The sequence below is a fragment of the Tachypleus tridentatus genome, chromosome 9 (genome assembly GCF_004210375.1).
Source record: "Tachypleus tridentatus isolate NWPU-2018 chromosome 9, ASM421037v1, whole genome shotgun sequence".
Classification (NCBI taxonomy): Eukaryota; Metazoa; Arthropoda; class Merostomata; order Xiphosura; family Limulidae; genus Tachypleus; species Tachypleus tridentatus.
In genome coordinates, this window is record NC_134833.1 from 132,214,648 (window position 1) to 132,235,306 (window position 20,659).

At 34.5% G+C, this 20,659-nt stretch overlaps 1 protein-coding gene across 1 annotated transcript in view; it reads left to right on the forward strand.

Annotated features, from left to right (window-relative positions):
- LOC143226402 (tyrosine-protein kinase transmembrane receptor Ror-like) overlaps positions 1-20,225 on the forward strand; it is a 57,573-nt gene extending 37,348 nt beyond the window's left edge. The window contains exons 4-9 of the mRNA XM_076457329.1: positions 5,609-5,978; positions 6,979-7,140; positions 10,013-10,137; positions 11,674-11,847; positions 14,264-14,422; positions 17,628-20,225. Of these exons, the coding sequence (XP_076313444.1) occupies positions 5,609-5,978; positions 6,979-7,140; positions 10,013-10,137; positions 11,674-11,847; positions 14,264-14,422; positions 17,628-17,882 (1,245 nt within the window). The 3' untranslated portion in view covers positions 17,883-20,225. The remainder of the gene's footprint in view (positions 1-5,608; positions 5,979-6,978; positions 7,141-10,012; positions 10,138-11,673; positions 11,848-14,263; positions 14,423-17,627) is intronic.
- The last annotated feature ends 434 nt before the right edge of the window (positions 20,226-20,659 follow it).

The window sequence follows — 20,659 nt, forward strand, 5'->3', positions numbered from 1 at the left end:
TCTTCCTCTTCCCCGTACTTATAGTCTTGCCGGATTGGTATTTGTAATTGTAGAACTGAATATTATTTTGATCCATGTATTGTGGCTCATATATAGTTATTATTTTATTCTATCAGCAGAATGTCAAGTTTGTTGGTGGCATTTTTATTATTATTATTTAATATTTTTATTATTTATCATTATTATTTATGTATTTATTTATTTTTATGCTTAAAATATAAATTAACTGGGGAGAGATATTTAGGACTATCTTCATCATGTATGAGATACCTGTCTAGTTCGCATAGTAATTCGTTTTTCATCCAATTCTTATTAAAGTACATTATTGTACTATGTAGGAGTCTATCTGGTATGGTTGGTATGTTCGAATATTTGTGAATGAACTGAGATGATATAGTTCTTGGAACTCTGTATGCAGTTGTGAGGAGTGTGTTTTGGATTGTTTGTAGTTTGGTTTTAATTATTTTATTGCTTACAGTTATCCATGCTGGAGCTGCATAATTTATTACAGGTCTAACATATGTTTTATAGATTTTTACTATGTTATCTGTAGATGTTCCACTGTTTTTACCAATTAGACTCTTAGCATAGTTAGTTCTTCGCCAGACTTTATTTTTAATTTCGTTAACATGATTGATCCAAGTTAGTTTTGAATCATAGGTCAGACCTAAACATTTTGCCGATGGGGCAGTCTGAAGTAGTGTGCCATTCATATATAATTTTGGCTGTTGTTTTTTGTGTTTTGTCAATTTCGTAAATACTACGAGTTGTGTTTTTGCTGTGTTTATTTTTATTCTATAATTTTGACAGTATTCACTTATTCTATTTAGTTGCGGTTGTATGTTAGTGGCTGCTATCATGGGTGTTGCGTCACTTTTCCAGACTACCACATCATCTGCGAACTGTGAAGAGAATCCATGATTCAGATCCTTCAGTGGCATATTGTTTACATACATGATGAAGAGTATAGGGATAACCACCACTCCCTGAGTGACACCAGCTTCAGGAGTAAAGTATTCAGAAAATGTTCCTTCAACATTTACTCCACATTTTCTGTTTTCCAAAAAGTTAGATAACCAGCGAATAATTCCTCGCGGTAGTTCCATTTCATTCATTTGGAACCTTAGACCATCGTGCCATACAGTGTCGAATGCTTTCTCGATATCAAGGAAGCAAGCGATAGTACATTCTTTTTTATTGAAGCTATCTATTATGGTTTCGGTTAATCTGATTAGGTGGTCTGTTGTTTGTCTAAATTTCCTGAATCCATTTTGTTCCTTTGGTAATTTTGATGTTATCTCCAAGAATGTGGAGAGTCAATTACTGATTATTCTTTCGAGTATTTTGCCTACACAGCTGGTCAGGCTGATTGGTCGGTAGCTATTAGGTTATTAGGTTTATTTGCTGGCTTTCCTTCCTTATGGAACATTAATATATGAGCAAGCTTCCAAGAAATTGGGATGTATCCTGAGGATAGAGATAGGTTAAAAAGTGATTTTAGGTGGTCAAACAATTTCGGAGTGCCCTTTTTTAGAAAGATAGTTTGTATGGTCAGGTGCTTAGGGCGTTTGACTTGCAGTTTAAGAGTCACGGGTTTAAATCAATGTCTCACCAAACATGCTCGCCCTTTCATCCAGGAGGGCGTTATAATGTGATAAATCCCACTATTCATTTCTTAAATAGTTTGACAGTGTGTGGATTTAGCTGCCTTCCCTTTAATTTTACACTGCTAAATCATGGACGGCTGACCCTCGTGTAGTCTTGCGCGAAATGCAAAAACAAACAATTTATAGTGTGAAATATTTAATAGGTTAGACCTATTGTCTAATGTCGAACAAATACATAAAATGCTAAATCACAGTAGGAGGGTTAATCCTTAACGTCTGGGAAGACGACAAAATGGAACAACAGTGTTAAGGTCGATTATTGTTAAGCCTAATACTTAACTTTAATATCTTTAATAATTAAATAAAATAATAATAAAAACAAAGAAACAATTCACAGTAATATTTTATAAGCTGTATCTGTGCTAGAGGAAAGACGTTAAAGCTGATTTAGGGCGACCTTTTAAATAAAATATATCTTCAATATTTTTCAATTATCGAATATAAACTTATTGACTTGAATAGTTTGTGCTCATCTTGCTTGTGGAAAGTGTGAAAAAATAATTCGAAAAATGTTTTCGTAGAGGTTATTACTTAAACCGTCTTTTAATAAAATACTCAGGTACAGTGTCGTACGTTCAGGAAATGTGTGTTTTAAGGTACGTTAAACTAACAAAGATATGTATTATTTGCTTATGTGTACTGAAAATGTTACGGTAACCTACATGTGCTATGTTAAGCAAAAATAATCCTCTTTCTTTTAACTAGTCTGTGGTACTATACAAAGTGCCAATTATTTATAATTTAATTATTTAATACTTACAAACCCAATTATTAGAGAATTCGATAATGCACCATAGATCCTGAGTTCGAATCCAACTCGCGATAAATAGTTAAGCTTCTTATATAATTCCGGGAGTATTACTTGTTAACTTATTATTTATTGATTCTTTACTATTTTGATGGTCTGAGGAATAAAAAACGCATTTTTCCATTTTCATTAACCCTTTATCTAAATTTTATGACGTCATTTTTTTTCAAACTGATTTTCAATATGTATTTTTCAATGATTTTTTTTAATGGGGGTTTGACACTTCAGACTACTCCTAACACATTTTCACATAACATTAAAGAAAAATCATGTTGAAAACATTATTTACTTTCTTTATACGTCATTTCGAGTGACAGTTTTTTTTTTTCCATTCCATAAAACGTACCACATATGTATGAGACACATGTTTGTCAGTAAACCGGAGAGCCTGTTGTATGTCTGTGTTTTCTTATAGCAAAGCAACATCGGACTATCTGATCAGTTCACCGAGGAGAGTCAGCCTGTTGTAATGACATCTTATTAATTTTATGTTTAATGTTTTTTCAGTGTCACATAAGGCCGTGAACGAAAAATAATCCATGTTTCAGTGTTTTTTCACTTTTTATATATGTTTGCTGACGTCACAATTATTTCTCACAGGCGCTAATAAATATCTTCTGCAGGTAGTTTAATTAAGAGTGTTTGGCAAATTTAAACTAGTACTAACACCTGTTTACACAGCAATAGACAGAAAAGAAACACTATTTTGTATTGTTGTTGTTATGTTATCACCATTAGATTCCATCTAGGAACTTAGGGCCACAATCGCTTGCGAATTCTTCAACAAGTAGTTAAGTGAGTAGGTTGTTAGCCCATTGCACCGAGCCGTCCCTAATTTAGCAGTGTAAGACTAGAGGGAAGGCAGCTAGTCATCACCACCCACCGCCAACTTTTGGGCTACTCTTTTACCAAAGAATAGTGGGATTGACCGTAACATTATAATGCCCCCACGGCTGGGAGGGCGAGCATGTTTGGCGCGACGCGGGCGCGGACCCGCGACCCTCGGAATACGAGTCGCACGCCTTACGCGCTAGGCCATGCCGGGCCCACTATTTTGTATGCTACATTGTTTTCTTTTCCATATATTTACGGCCCGTCATGGCCATGTGGTTAGGGCGCTTGACTTGTAATCTGAAGATCGCAAGTTCGAATTCCCGTCACACCAAACATGCTCGCCCTTTTATCCGTGGGAGCGTTATAATGTTACGGTCAATCCAACAATTCTTTGATAAATGCGTAGCCCAAGAGTTGATGGTTGGTGGTGATGACTTGCTGCCTTCCCTCTAGTCTTACACTGCTAAATTAGGGTCGGCTAGCGCAGACAGTCCTCGTGTAGCTTCGCGCGAAATTCAAAACAAACTAAAAACCAAAAGCAAACAAACAAAGTATATATTTACTACCCCGCAGTGTCACAGCGGCACGTCTGTGGACTTACAACTCTAGAAGCCGGGTTTAGATACCCCGGGTGGGAGAACACACCTAGCCCATTATGTAGCTCCGTGCTTAATTACAAACAAACAAACAAACAAACCACATATGTACTACAAGCGGAAATACCCGGCTTCGCTCAGGTTATTACATTGATTATATTCTACATGACTGTGTCAATGTGTGTATTCCGAACCTATCTTAGCATAAAAGTATAACCTCTTTACAGGATGGGATCAGACTTGTCGTCCGATTTTAAACTTAAATAAAAAACACGGATAATAAACAATAAACCTCTTAATTAAGGTAGCCTATAAATCAGAAAACAACGATTTTTTTTTCAATTTTGTAGTTTAAACATTTAAGTTTATATTTTCAGCACATAGCCTCTTAACAACATTAGGTTATACTTTTATTGCTAAAATACATGATATAAAAGCCATTGTTGGAACGTATAATATATATATTAAAAGTTGTTATACAAGGAACTACTTCTTTTCTGTGTGTTCTTTTCACTAGAATGGTTGATTAAAAAGATGCGCACGCACACATGTACGTGTCTGTCTGTGATTTATATCTATAATTTATAATATTAGGAACCACTTATTTTATATGTGGTTTTTCGCTATCCTATTTTATTAACAAGATGCGCGCAGATAGGAGTAGAAATTTCAGGCAGCCTTTGTGTAGCCTTACGCGAAATTAAATAAAACGATCAGTGAGAGTATATTTGTATCTGGTTTAAGCAAAGCTACTAAGACTACATATCTCCATCCATAATTTTATCCTACTGACTATATGAAGGGCTGCAAATAATCAGTACCCTATTTTTGCTATGCTAAGGAGCTGACTGTCACTTTTTAGAAAATCTCAGCTCAAAGTTTGGGAAACATTTTGTGATATCGTACGGAATCGAACCAAACTGGTCATCTCCGAAATCAAGAACTTGGCCACGGGTGAAACCTGTACCCTTGTATGAGAGAAACATTTAGACAACGAAACAAAACCTACAGATTTTAGTTTTCATATCCATTTTAATGAACAGTGAAGCTGAATATTATCGACAACATCTTTGAACCTGGAGCTGAAACAATTTGTTAGGACTAATCGTCATTTAAGAAATTTGTAAATAAATTACACAGGAAGGAGAAATCAAGATTATTAAATTCAAAATACACAAAATTTAGCTGAAAGTATAAATTTGAAAACTGATAGTAATTAAGATTATAAGAGTGCAAATTAATAAAGAGTAGCTCTCAAAGATGCATTTAAGCAATTTCATGGTTAATACTTAATGATTCGACACTAAACGCTATACATAATATAAATATATGCCTTTTAGTTATGTACGTTTTCACACTTAGAATAGTATTTACAGATCTAAATAGTCACATTCAGATATGTATGTCATGATAAATTGTTCACTAAAGGAATGGATATATCTTACTCTATATCAATATGATGGAAACATTGGGGTGAATACTATATCTGAAAATTCTAACATCATATCTAAATTTCTGGAGTTAGCGTAAAAAATCATATGCATAATTAAAAGAAGTCGTCAAGCAAGTGACTTGTAACTTTTCCAAATTCTGGACTAAGTCATTTTATATACAGCACAGATGTTTTCTTTTTCTTATCACTGTAAGCAAGAAACGTTAAAAACCTGAAGTAAATATGAAGTCTTTTCTTATCATTCTTACAGAACACGTTTACTACCAATAGTTCATCTAGCCATCTTCATCCTTCCCCTATTATTACTTCTCATCCAACCGTCCTCTTCGGTTGTCTAGTTGTCCTCGCCGTAATGGTAATTTCTAGTCTAGTTGTATGCATCTGGAAGAAACGTCATGCTGCAAGATGGCCACTGATCTGTTTGGGAAGAAAGCCCTCACAGGCTCCATCTGCCGGCTCTCTAAGCAAGATCATGCAGCAGTATGTGACTAACCCTAACTACTATTCTAACTCTCCAGATGCCCCTCTACTAAAAATGATGCGAGATATTGAAATATCCCGAGATAATCTGTCATTCCTAGAGGAAATTGGTGAAGGATGCTTTGGCAAGGTTCATAAAGGTATGTGATTTAACTTGTGTTTCTAAACTGTATAATTTTCTAATTCAAGATAAGTGGTTTGAAAAATTATATATTTTATAGAGGATGCAATATCTGATGGAATTTCTTTGGTGCTGTTGTCTTGTATGATAAGGCGCCATTTAGAAACTGTTGTTTTTCCACCCTTGGCGCACTGTCTAATAAAAGAACATAAAACGCAAAACTCATAAATCATATGAAATGTTAAAGTTTTTTTTTTATTGTTAATCGTAATTGTTAATCGCCTGAAATTATAATGAATGAATACGTTATTCTTTATCGTCTTCTAATTTTGTTTGAATTTAATTATAAATTTCAGTTAATTTTGTTATGAAAATTGTGGATAAAAGATTAAGCCTTATTATTATTAGTGATATTGTTAGCTATGTAATTGATTTGATCACGTGTTTTAGTTAAGAATCTAGAAATGCATAAGCTTTTGATTAAGGTACACCTATTTCTGAATACGAATATCTAACAATTATTCATGCTGACTGTGGTAAATCCTCCTATCTCTTTATCGGCATGGGATGGCCAGGCTAGGGCACTGAACTCGCAGTCTGAGGGTCACAGGTTCGAATCCCCGTCACACTAAACATGCTCGCCCTTTCAGCTATGGAGGCGTTATAATTTGCTGGTCAGTCCTACAATTCGTCGATAAAAGATTAATCCAAGAGTTAGTGGTGGGTGATGATGACTAGTTGCCTTCAATCTAGTCTTTCTATGCTAAATTAAGGACGGCTAGAACAGATAACTCTCGTGTAGTTTCGCGCGAAATGTAAAACAAACAAACTCTCTTTATCTTTGGATGTTTAATATTCCTCTTTAAGTGTTCAGAATTATGACTGAAATTTCGTTAGATGAGTGAAACTTCAAGTGGGTGGACTTATTTGTTTACATTAGTTGAAATGCATCAAAGCATTTTACTTTATTTTCAAACTTTCCGAACTAGACTTAATATGAATCCATTTGTTGATGGTAGGATTTTACACCCAACCAACTGGAGACATTGTACCAGTAGCTATCAAGATCCTCAAAGATGGCGCTACCTCAGAAGCTCAGAATGATTTTGAACGTGAAGTTGAAATTATGTCGACCTTCAACCATGAGAACATCATTACGCTTGTGGGCGTGGTGATGAAAGGTAGGTCTGGTATTACAAAAGAACTGCTTCTTTGTCTGCTCTTTTCATAACGTGTGCTAATGGAATGTAAAACTATATTTTTTTTTTATAAAAAGCACTATTTATTAACACAGTGGTGTAATCAGGGGTGTGATAAGGTTGAACAACCAAATCAGCACTATTTATTAACACAGTGGTGTAATCAGGAGGTGTGATAAGGTTGAACAACCAAATCAGCACTATTTATTAACACAGTAGTGTAATCAGGGGGTGTGATAAGGTTGAACAACCAAATCAGCACTATTTATTAACACAGTGGTGTAATTAGGGGGTGTGATAAGGTTGAACAACCAAATCAATATTATAAAAGGTGTGAAACCGCTACAATCTTCTGACGGTTTTTAAATAAACGCTTTTCTCATATAAAGCATTTAAATTATTTGTGTAACAGAAACGTTCCATGCAACGCCCTACTCTAGAAAACTATATCTTTGGGCCAGTGAATGCTTGCCTTATCAAAGGTCAGGTCATAGTTAGTAGGGTAATAAAATTCACAGTCCACTAATACACTGCGTGTCAACAAAGGCTACATATCCTTCAAAATTTGTTGTTGTTTTTCATTAAGACTCGAGTTTGAAACACGACTTCTATTTTTTTTAAAATTAAAACAACTGCCAAAGAGCAATGTAAAAGTTTGAAATGTTTGGAGCGTCGGCAATTATTTAGACTTTCCTAATGCATTTAAACAGCACAAGGTCTGTGAAATCAAATACTTACATTTAGAAAAGGTTTCTCTTTTTATTGGAAACACGATTTGCCTACATGTAGGTAATTCAACATGGTAACTATATATGTGTGTGTGCACAGCTTTTCCACAAAAGCACAGCGCTATGTCTGCGGACTTACGACTCTAGAAACCGGGTTTCGATACCCGTAATGAGCAGAGGAAAGATAGCCCATTGTGTAGCTTTGTGCTTACCTACAAACGAACAGTGTACACAACTACATGCATATATTATATTTATGCACATTATTGTTTTTAACTGTACTAAAAACAAACGTTTCATAGCTCAAACACGTATTACTAAACTTCATTTCATTAGCTTCTTTTTTTTTTGGGTGGGGGTGACTATGTATTCCAAGATGGCAACTTCGATGCTTTTAAAATTCTGATTTTCAAAGGTTAAAACGTTATCGGGCTAGCCTACTAAGTTCGATACATGCGACGAACTAAAGTATATTTTACTGTAGATTTCTAACCGCTTTGCGAAAAGCACAACTGTACCTTACCTCCAGCTTTACCAGTCGGTGCACGTAACCTACACGTGGTCTTACTTATCATTTCACAATAGAACTTTTGTATTTATCTGTAGGTGTTTGTTTGTTTGTTTTGAAATTTCGCACAAAGCTACTCGAGGGCTATCTGTGCTAGCCGTCCCTAATTTAGCAGTGTAAGACTAGAGGGAAGGCAGCTAGTCATCACCACCCACCGCCAACTCTTGGGCTACTCTTTTACCAACGAAAAGTGGGATTGACCGTCATATTATACGCCCCCACGGCTGGGAGGGCGAGCATGTTCAGCGCGACGCGGGCGCGAACCCGCGACCCTCGGATTACGAGTCGCACGCCTAACGCGCTAGGCCGTGTCGGGCCCCTGTAGGTGTTGTTACTGTTACTTTTCACGTTACATTCCCACAGACTAACTCTGTTTTAGTACACTGATTCTATGCGTCTAACAATATTACAAACTTTGCGAAATGATGTGAAACGGGCCCGGCATAGCCAAGTGGTTAAGGTACTCGACTCGTAATCAGAGGGTCGCGGGATCAAATCCTTGTCACACCAAACATGCTCGCCCTTTCAGTTGTGGGGGCGTTATAATGTGCGGTCAATTCCACTATTCGTTGGTAAGTAGCCCAAGAGTAGGCGGTTGGTTTTGATGACTAGCTGCCTTCCCTCCAGTCTTACACTGCTAAATTAGGGACGGCTAGCCCAGATGGCCTTCGTATAGCTTTGCGCGAAATTCAAAACAAACAAACAATGACGTGAAACAAGCAACACTTGAATAACAACCAACCATATATATAATATCAAGCTTTATGGCTCCCTTGTGTGTATTAAAATGCAGTGATGTAATATGACATATCATATAAATGACATATGATATAAATAAAAGAATGTATCTATAAACATATATATGTGTTTATTGAAGAATATGTATTAATACAAGATTAACAACCTGTTAGCTTCATTGTAATAACAGAATAATTTAACATTCTTGTTATATTAAGCTAATGTTCAAAACTTTGCTGCACATTAACAAAGTTCATGATTTTCTACTGAAGAATTGTGAAACAAAAGGTTATATTCTCAAATAATGGAATTTCACAAACAATTACAAACTGGCGAATCCTTTTAAGGTAATGTTACATACGATTCGACATTTATCAAAATTATGTCTCAGTTTTTGTATCTCGAATTTATTCTGTATGTGTGTGCTCTTTTAATTTTCAGGTTTATTCTTAAACACGAATGTTATTATGGAACTAAAATAAAACATAACCGTATCTATGTTTTCTACATATGTGAAGAAAAGTAAATTTAGCGTGTTAAGAAGACGAATAGAAAATGTACAATCATTCACATGTACAATCCACATACAAAACACGTCTAACTGTCAAGGGTCAATAAACTTTTAAAATATCTTCGTAGTAGAATTCTCTCTGAGAGATTTTTAATAGATATTATTTGGATCTTAAAACACCTTTGACAACATCTTTGAGCCTAGTATGAGTAGTAATCATAGTAATGGTCAAGTGTATTCTAAGCTCTTTACGAAAATGTTTAATGATGAATTATTTTGATAAGTCATAGACGACATGTTTTCCTTCAGACACTGGCAGCACACCCTGGATGGTTTTTGAGTACATGCAGTATGGAGACTTGGCTGAGCTGCTCAGGAGTAACAGTCCATGTTTACGAATACCCCCAGAATATGTAGCTTATCAGCTAAATCAAGTAAGCTGAGAATAATTAGTTCGTTTTCTAAAGTTTTAGGTTGGTGTACCATACAAATAAAACAGGTAGATATAAGTAAGACTGGATATTTAATGTCAGAAAGTCACGTGGTTAGTGTATCATACAAATAAAATAGGTAGATATGAGCTGAAATTGGCTAGTTTATGTTTTAAAGTCATGTTACTTGTAAAGCTACAGTCCATAAATCCTGAAAAACTAGATCACATTAGCTGGAACAGGTAATATAATATAGATTATGTTATATTTCTTATGCTATACAAATAGATTGAGTAAAATGGGATTATACTTCATTCTATTATATAATGTGGTTGCAGCCGCAAACAAAAGTCAGTCCAGTTTTCATCTTTTATAAATACTACTGGACATTTATGTTTCCTTTATGTTTTTAGAGAAAGTAGTTATTAAAACTCTATTGTTAACAAAGTACAGAATTACAGTCATTTCAAGAGCAGTACGAGAAAATACGAGGTCTGTTCAAAAAATACGCGGACTGTTTGAATTGCGCGGCTCCAGTTGGTTCCAGGGGAATCCGCTTGGTGTCGCTAGGTTCGCACAGATCAGCTGATTACGAAGCCATTTCCCGATTGCAGATATCTTCATTTGTGTATTAGTTACGCGGTTTTAAGTGAAGTGCGTTTTTTTCGTTTGGCAGATTTCAGAATGAATGACCTGAAGGAGCAACGACTTGCTGTGAAAGTTTGTGTTAAACTTGGAAAATCTGCGACTGAAACTTTTGCTATGCTTAACACCGCTTACGGTGATGTTGTTATGAATCGTACGGCATGTTTCAAGTGGCATGAACGTTTTAAGGATGGTCGACAGTCCATTGAAGATGATGAGCGTCTTGGACGTCCTTCCACGTCAACTGACGACCCACACGTCGACAAAATCAACACCCTGGTGCGGGCAAATCGACGTCTGACTGTCAGGGAGCTTGCTGAAGAGTGTGGGATATCAGTTGGATCTTGTTACGAGATTTTGACCGAAAAATTGAAGATGCACTGCGTTGCTGCGAAATTTGTGCCTCAGAACTCGTGAGTTTTTGGCCAAACACTCGATCACTGTTCTTCCCCACCCCCCCTACTCACTTGACCTTGCTCCTTGCGATTTTTTCTTGTTCCCCAAACTCAAAAGACCCTTGAAAGGAAGAAGATTTGAGACGATTCCCGAGATTAAGGCAAATGCGACGAAGGAGCTGGAGGACATTACAAAAGAAGCGTACCAGGACTGTTTCAACAAGTGGAAACACCGTTGGGATAAGTGTGTGCGTTGGGGAGGAGAGTACTTTGATTATTTTGATGGGGGCCCAGACCTGTAACTTCTAAATAAAGTACATTTTGTTTTATGACGTGAGTCCGCGTATTTTTTGAACAGCCATCGTATTGTGGAATATTTATTTACTTAAACATAAATATGGTTTTAAAATAAAATTTGTAAACAATTAAATGATATGGTTTAATGAATCCCCCCCTTTCCTGGTAATCCAAAGTGCCAATATGATTTCTCCTGTTTTAGCCTGATCTCGTCTGGATAGCCACTCAGATATCGAATGGAATGGTATACCTATCATCGCAACACTTCGTACACAGGGATTTGGCCACAAGGAACTGTTTGGTTGGAGAAAACCTAATTGTCAAAATCTCCGACTTTGGAATGTCACGTGACATATATACGTGCGACTACTACAAGGTATGACAGAGCAAATTTTCCTGTATAGTTGTTATTAGGACGAATCAAATTTATCTTAGCGACCTGTTTTTTAATATGTTTATCCGACTCTGTCTCCCAGAGAAAAGTCGTTGCTCTTAGGGACCTCTTTTTCAACATTTTTTTTTTATTTTGAGTTTCGCACAAAGCTACTCGAGGGCTATCTGCGCTAGCCGTCCATAATTTAGCAGTGTAAGACTAGAGAGAAAGCAGCTAGTCATCACCACCCACCGCCAACTCTTGGACTACTCTTTTTCCAACGAATAGTGGGATTGACCGTCACATTATAACGCCCCCACGGCTAAAAGGGGCGAGCATGTTTGATGCGACTGGGATTCGAACCCGCGCCCCTCGGATTACGAGTCTAACGCCTTAACACACTTGGCCATGCCGGGCCTTTTTGTCAACTACTTACTTGACTCTATCTGCCAGGCAAAATTATTTGTTGCGTGAGATTTAGTATAGAAAGGTGATTGTGGAATAGGTATAAGTTGTAGATAATTAATTGTTTGTAATGTTTTGAGATATATCAGTTTATTAGTGCTACCTAAATTTCAAAATAATCTAATCCTTAAAAATACGTGATTCTCCAGATACGCAGATGAAAGCACCTTCTTTCTTCATATTATTACGATTAAAACAAAAAATCAATGGGAAACGATTATTAGTCAAACACTCAAAGCATATTTTGGAAGAGTACATATTTTTATTTCTGCTTTTCTTATATAAATATTCAATAAACAACCAATACCCATGCTTCTCTTGCAACAGAGCTATGTTCAGCTTTGAAGAAGAAGGGGAATTCTTACAATTGGGTCTAATCTCCACTAATTCCCCGAAATGATGTCAGATTAGTGACTCTACTAACTTCCTTTTTCTATGAGAAATATAAAAACGGGACCAGATTCTTTCTGAAGCAACGAATAAGTTAAATCTTCTGGTTCTCATTAATGAGGAAGATATTTTCAATATGATAGGATTTGTAATGTTTACAATGTAATACCTGTTCTCCTGAGAGTCAATCAAATTACTCCTTCGATGTAAATAATGCAGTTAACGATAGCCCTGTCTAAGACTTTTGTAGACTTCAATCTAAACTTATGTCCATAAAATACCGGAAAGAAGCTAACAACTTACACACGCTAACTATGGTTCTTGTTAACGTAAGCACACTGCAAGGTTTTTTTGAAGAATCTTTGTTCGTTTATTATTTTCGATTTTGTAGGTTAAGTTAATAATTTTGAATTTATTGAGCTTTTAGAACGATGTTGATGGCAAAATGTTGGGTGATACTGCTAGAATTATATTAAATAATAAAATTAAATTTTATTAGAATTGGCCAATACTACATCCGCCATCGAAGGTGGACAAAAGTTATGCTTCCACCCCTGTCTGTGTGTGTGTTTGTCAGCAAGATTTCTCCAAAACAAATAAATGGATTAGGGCGAAGGTTATCATGTTTTTGGATTCATGACCCAACTTTTTTGGAGAGTGAGTCAAGGTTACGAGAATCCAAATAAATCTCTATCTGGTAACATTGGGAGTGATTTTGCACACTATTTTTGCTGTATAATTTAGCCAAAATAATAATAAACATAATATGAGAAACAATAGTCTTCAGTGTCCTGCCAAAAATGCACCGTGTCCTTTGAAAATGGAGGACACACAGACAGTTTTTGTTTTTAAGGCCGAATATAATTAGTGCTGTATGGCGAAGATATGCTCTCCACTAAGTGCCCCTCTAGTTAACGCATGAGACTGTACGCTCTAAAAATTGAAAAGAAAAATTATAGTAAAAACCCATAATAATATATAATGGTTGTTCGACAACATAAACACATACATGCATGCCGTGGTCGAACAATAATATAAATATATGGCGGATATACAGCGACATAAAAATGTGAACACCTTGAGAGTTATAAAACAACATGAACACGTGTGGTAGATGAATACAGCTTAAACTTACAATCACATATTTTCTACGGACAATAGCATATCAAAATCTGAAAAACGTTACAATAACTCTGATAAACATATGTTCATCTGATGATTGCACAATAGCATTAAAATGTGAACATGTGATAACTGTACAACATAAACACGTAAGCATATGATAGTTATACGAAAACAAGAAAATGCAAACGTGATAGATATAAAAAAAAATATTAACGTATAATAGACACACAACAACACACAAGATTCAACAAGATCGCAAACCAACACGAACATATTGTGATACAAAGAAATTACCATGTGAACACATTATTGTTATAAAACAACATAACCATGGAAACATACTGTTGTTGAACAACATATTATAATTAGGTGAATATATAATGAATGTACGAACATTTACCGTGAATGTACAATAACACTACCCTTTTGTGCTTTTCAGATTGGTGGTTCCCGGATGCTTCCAGTTCGGTGGATGGCACCCGAGAGCATTATGCACGGCAAGTTTACACTTGAGTCTGACGTGTGGTCTTATGGTGTCGTGTTGTGGGAGATATTTACCTACGGGAAACAACCTTACTACGGTCACTCCAATGAAGAGGTATGATCGTACATCTAATGGAATAATCAGAATTTTCACTTTATTTACTTCTAGGAGAGTTTGTCTCTTTGCTGGATTTCACGCAAATCCACTCAAGAACTGCCTGAGCTAGGTCGTCTTTAAGTTGCGAGTGATAGACTAGAGAAAAGACAGCTAGTCAACACGATTCACAGCCTACTCTTAGGGCAACTATTTATCAACGAATATTACGACTGACCATCGAATTTTAACACCTTTACAACTGCTTTTTTTTTTTTTTTAGAATTAAGCACAAAGTTACACAATGGGCTATCTGTGCTCTGCCCACCACAGGTATCGAAATCCGGTTTATAGCGGTGTGAGTCCGCAGACAACGTCTAATACTCAGAGAGCGAGAATGTTTGATGACGGGATTCGGAGTGTAAGGTGTAAGGTTAAAACAAAGGGAAATCTTCAATAGCCACGGCATTTGAAATTCTTTTAGGCAAAATTAAAGTAAATTAATCATTGAGGCATTTATTATTTATAACTTTGAACCACAGTAATACCAAGCGTATTCCCGATTCGATTTCATTGCTCATCGGGATCTCTACCAGATTACTTTCAAATTGAAATTATTTTAGGCAAGACTGGATTATAATAATTTATGAGACCTTGGGCGTTGTCAAACAAATAAATCGAAAGAGTTTGTCCTTCTGAGTCCGAAACTGTAATTAGACCTTAAATCGGTGAAGAGATGACGGAGCTTTGAGCTAACAGTTTGTACTTGAAAAAAAAAATAAAAAAAAATGGAGTAATTATTTAAGCCGCTATGCCGTGGCTAAAAATAGCTTATCGAATCGTCATTTTTATCCTGTAATTGAACTATTGGTTTCACTGTGATACACGGAATAACGGCACAACTGAAAAGAGTACGAAGTGAGATTTCAGTCCTGCGCCGTCTTTCGATTAAATATAGCTTTCCAGTTGTAGCGTCTTTGCTATCTTCGCATTGCAGTGCCATCTGTAGGTTAGGAGGTAAAACCTCCAAGAATGTATGCAAAATATTTAATTTTTTGAATTAACGATATAAAAACATATTACTACCTGACTTCTTTCTTACCTCTTGAATCTAGACTGCGAGTTTAATTAAATACTGGGTATAATAAACTTATTTATTATGCCCACTTTATCATGATTCTTTAAGATGATGCTTGAAACGAGAATTCAAAGGGAAAAACTGGTTACAGTCGATACATATAAAAACATATCAAAATAGCCGCACCTGTACAATTAAAAGTTTTAATTTCCATTGTAACCTAAACTTAACATTAAAAAAGGATCTTAGTTCTATTACTCACAAAACTATTAAAATTTCACACAAATCCTTAATATATGTATTCTCTCTTCTTTTTAAATCGCGAATATACATTTTCTCTGTTTTTTTTAAGACACTTTTTCTCGTATGACCATTCGTCTTCCAAAAAATCACACAGGTCTGTGAAATGAAACTTTATAAAAGTTGTTTTGATTTTAATAACATATTTTCCATAAATCAATAACGCAGATTTAGAAAATAATATTCATTTTTTTCTATCACGTAAGGATTTTTTATAAATATTTTAAGCATAAAAAATATGATCCGATTTCAGTGAAAACGATTCACTTAGGTAAAAGTACGTTTTGCGAAAAAAATCTGTACGTAATGGAATAAAATAGATATCGTTTTTGGATTCAGTGTATAGGAATTACCATAGAACATATAAAACTTCAAGACAATAAAAACATCGCAGGCCTGTATTTTTTGTTTAAAAAAACAACAACACACCTAGACATACAACACTCACATAAGCGGAATAAAAAGTAGTTCTGAGCTAATCATTTAGTTTTACCGAGTTTTTTCAATTGTTAACTCTCTAAAACAAGTTATGAATCTATCACAAATTTAGTCAGTTTCATGAACCTGAATCCCGAAGAGATGTAGTATCAGAGATTATAAGTTACTGCCGTTTAAATATGGAAAAGCAACTGCAACTTTGTTTAGTTCTTAGTATCAACTGATCTTTTACTTGCTTCATATTTGAAACTAGAGAAATTGTGACGTTACTTATGTGTATCTATACATATCTTTGTTATATTGAATACGTAAATTCAAAAGATAATTAAGGTCGTATATCACTGAAGAACCCCATGTGAAAAGTATCAGCCGTTCACGCTAGTACATCCAAAATGCTAACGTTTGGTTATCTGCATTCTACCATATAACAGCGTACCTAAAGTTGAAGATCAAGTAGAATTAGAAAGTCAAACTTCAAATAAACCTTTAAATTTAACCATTGATATCCTTCTTCTACTCGTCGAAAACAATTTACACCAATAAGTGCTAAAAATGTCCATCTTTCCAAATAAACTTATATGTTGATAGCATTACCTTCTTTAGCGCCTGACACGTGTTTTTTTCGAAAATAAAATAAAACACCCAATGACTTTTATATAAAACATTCTTTTAGTAATGACAAGAAAGACATCGCAGTGTGCTCTGTTGTAAAGAGGCTATTGAATGGGCCAAAACTGTTTTCACAATTCACGCTCTCCCAGTAGCTCGCCAATCACGCAAGGCAATAAAGTGGATATTTTTCTTGATTAACTAATCTATGGAAAGTAACACCTAGTGTTTAATTAGCACTTAACCTCGATCACATTAATATTTTTTTAAATTTATAATACATGATTTACTACGCAATTCTGAAAGTGAAGGCTCGCTAGTCTTAAACGTTGTTTTGTAGACTAAACGTGATCTGATTATTTTTTGCACTTATAAAGTTGAAGCAATCATCTGAACGCTCACATAATTTTTAATATGTTTATGCAAATAAATAAGCTATTCAAAATATATATCTAAGGTAGGGGTCACAATAAAATATGTGGTCAGTGTAAATCTAGTAGAAGCTAGCTTAAGGCTAAACATTAGGGAAGAATTTAAGCAAAATAAGGTGAGAGCTTTTCAGTTTATTTTTAAGCTCGTAGCAGTTTCTTTGAAAATATCATAAATCTTTCCGCATTTTTAAACAAGCCTCATATTATGCTAAATAATAACATTACTAGTGATTAATAATTACTGTTAGTGTAGAAAACGCTGGAAATCTTTACATTGTGTATATTTATGTTATAGTACAGTCTATTCTTTCTTTTGTAATAATTGTTAAGAGTGAGACAGTGAAGCCAAGTTCACAATTTTCACTTATAGGTGGTTAAGCTCATTCTCCAGGGAATCTTGTTGAGTCCACCAGAAGACTGTCCTTCATTCATTTACAGCATCATGGCTGGCTGTTGGAAAACAGAACCACGAGATCGCTTGAGCTTCGAAGAAATATTTCAACACCTGGTAGACAAATGCCCGGATCATCAACCTGGAGCCTCCTTAGATCCTCAACCGGATCAGGAACTGCTTGATGCTGACAACTATCTCGTTCCAAACGTGCCGTTCGTTACAGTCGTTTAAACTGTTTTGGTGAAATTCGTTAAAAGTAGACTCCTGAGATTTTTGAGGCATTTGTTTAAAGCTAGAAGACGGTAACTTTATAATGTCTGATAATTAGGCCAATTCTTAAATGTACAATAAGCTTTTAAATGTGATAATCAGCTTGTATATCATGAACACAAATTTTACTGTTATCAAGTATATTCCTATTTAGAAGACAAATTTTACTCTCTTATTAATCTCTCCTTTCTACATTTAGCTTGACCAAGATTAAGATTTATAAATTGAGTAGAAATGGAGCCTATTGATTTTTGAAGTGATGGGACGTGGCAGAATACAAAATTCAAAGCATAGAAACAGAAGAATGTGGGCTAGGCTACACTGGTGTAATAAAACGAAATATACAGTTGATCGAACTTCTCAATAGCGGTAAAGATTGTCTTATTTTAAATATTAAACAAGTGAACCTTGTTTTAATACATAAAATCGTAATTTCTACATAATTCTGTTTTCATCTGAACAGGTTATGCTCTAACACTTTTCTCCAACTATCTGTCGCTTCTACTTTATCTTTTTTTCAATGTTATGGTTGAAGAATATCTAACACCGTGACGCAAAATGTTAAAATATTTTGTAAGTTTATCATAAACGTAGCTTCAATAGAACTGAAACACCAAATAAATGATTTCAACGTGTAAGGCTTAACGTCTATTTACAAGATCTTCAGAGTTATCTTTGCTATAAATCTAAAGCTTTAAATAAATGTATCTATGTATGCGTGTATATATATATATATATATAAGAATTACTGTTTTTAATTAGAAAACTAATCATTTTGAGGAAAAGTTCGTTTGCCGAGGTTATTCATTGAAACAATGCTATGATCTCGATAATTCGATTTAGATAAATATTTTTACTGTTATTTAAAAAGTTACAGCAACAGCGCTTGTCATCATGTTTGTACAGAGACTGTTGTGTTTGTCTGCGTGTTTGTATATAAATTGTTGCGTTTAAAATTATCTAAAATCTACACTGTTGATCATAGAAAACTATTCATAATATTATAAATTCCCATTACTATCCTGATACCGAAGACGTGTCACTTCACTGTTTGAAATACTACGTGGTTGGTACGGATAATCGAAGAAGGAATGTTATTGTCAGGGTAAAGTGTCATCAAACCAAACAAAATTATTTCTTTAATAGTAAAACTCTAATTTATTAGCTTATTTTTCTCAACTATTTCCAGAACCAAATAAGTTTTTTTTTGTAATTTAATGGGAAAACCTTGTTTTTTTAGACAAAAGAGTGTGTTTGACAAACACGTTTCACTTTTACGTTTCTAAAGTATTTATGACAGCTTTCGAATACGAGCACTTGTACCATTAAGTGTGTTGGTATTTTTGCACTTGTTGCTTTTAATCACTAACACTTAAATATATATTTTGATAGGCGTTTTCCTGAAGCTAGCATGCTGAAGTGAAACCAGCAAAATTAAATCAAATTTAACATAATTAATTTAGGATTCTATTATTCAGGTTCAATAAATATACACTGCTTAAATTCTTGGATATAGTTTATTCTCTCAAGAGTTGTGCCTTAGTAGTTTATAGTATATTACGCACAGTAGGCCTAGTTAAAGTAACCCGCTTAACATAAACTACTTGATATTGATAAAAACTTGTCTTCATATTTTACCCCATCATTTATTTTAAACCTGTTCAGCAGTTACGTAAAAGTAGGTTACATTGTAACAAAATACATGTATAGCAAAATATTGTTAAATCGTTTAGGTATAAGTCGATACGCTACCTGACATATCAGACCTTTCCACATCAACGTATATTCATCAAATATCTGTATAAACATTTAACACATATCCAAAACTGTCATAGCAACAACCTTATTTTCTTTTGCTTGTCGTTAATTCATGTATACATACTGGTATTTAAATTTTCTTCCAGATAAAATGAAGGTAAAATACAGTTGTTAAAACTCAAAATAAATATTTAAATACACTTCACAAATAGAGTATTGTACACTAGGATCAAGAAACCGTACTTTACAAAATATTTTTGCAGTTTATTAAAGAAATACCTTGGTTCACTGATGTGTTAGATAAAAGTATGGGCAGTTTAAGTAGATGAATTTAAAAACAGAATGCTAGAAGATAAATGACTGTGAAAGTTCTTTTAACATACTGGTATTGTAGAAAAGATTTGAGTATATTTTTGTGCAATAAATATTTATGTAAACTACGTTTAAGGTTAAAGATGTATTCTGTAAGATAAAAGTATTGTGATGAAACTGTTTGCACTGATTCGATTTTGCTGTAAAAAAAAGAAAATGTAGCCCTCTTGTGACTTTAAATAAACCTTTAAAATACTAATTGTATTTGTCAAAAGTATTTATTATGGTTTGAAAATATTTTACGTCATGAAAATGGAAACTTAGTGACGTTCCTGCTTTATAGATGTTTATTAAAATTATGGAAAGGAAAATATATTTAATGATGAACTTTTAATGGCAACTTTCATATTACTAACCAATGACAACATAAAGCTTTGATAAAATAAAACAGATGAAAATATTTACACTTTGCATATAATCATAGAGACATACAAATATTTATTTCAAGTTCTGCTAGATTATAATAGTTTTTACAAGTAGAAAGGGCACAGTAATATCATTTTCTGGTTTTGTACTATTTACTTTTGTTGCATTTCATAGATTAAATCTTAGTTTATAAATGAATAATTACTTGCCAAATATAACTATTTGAAGGCAAGAAACTATTC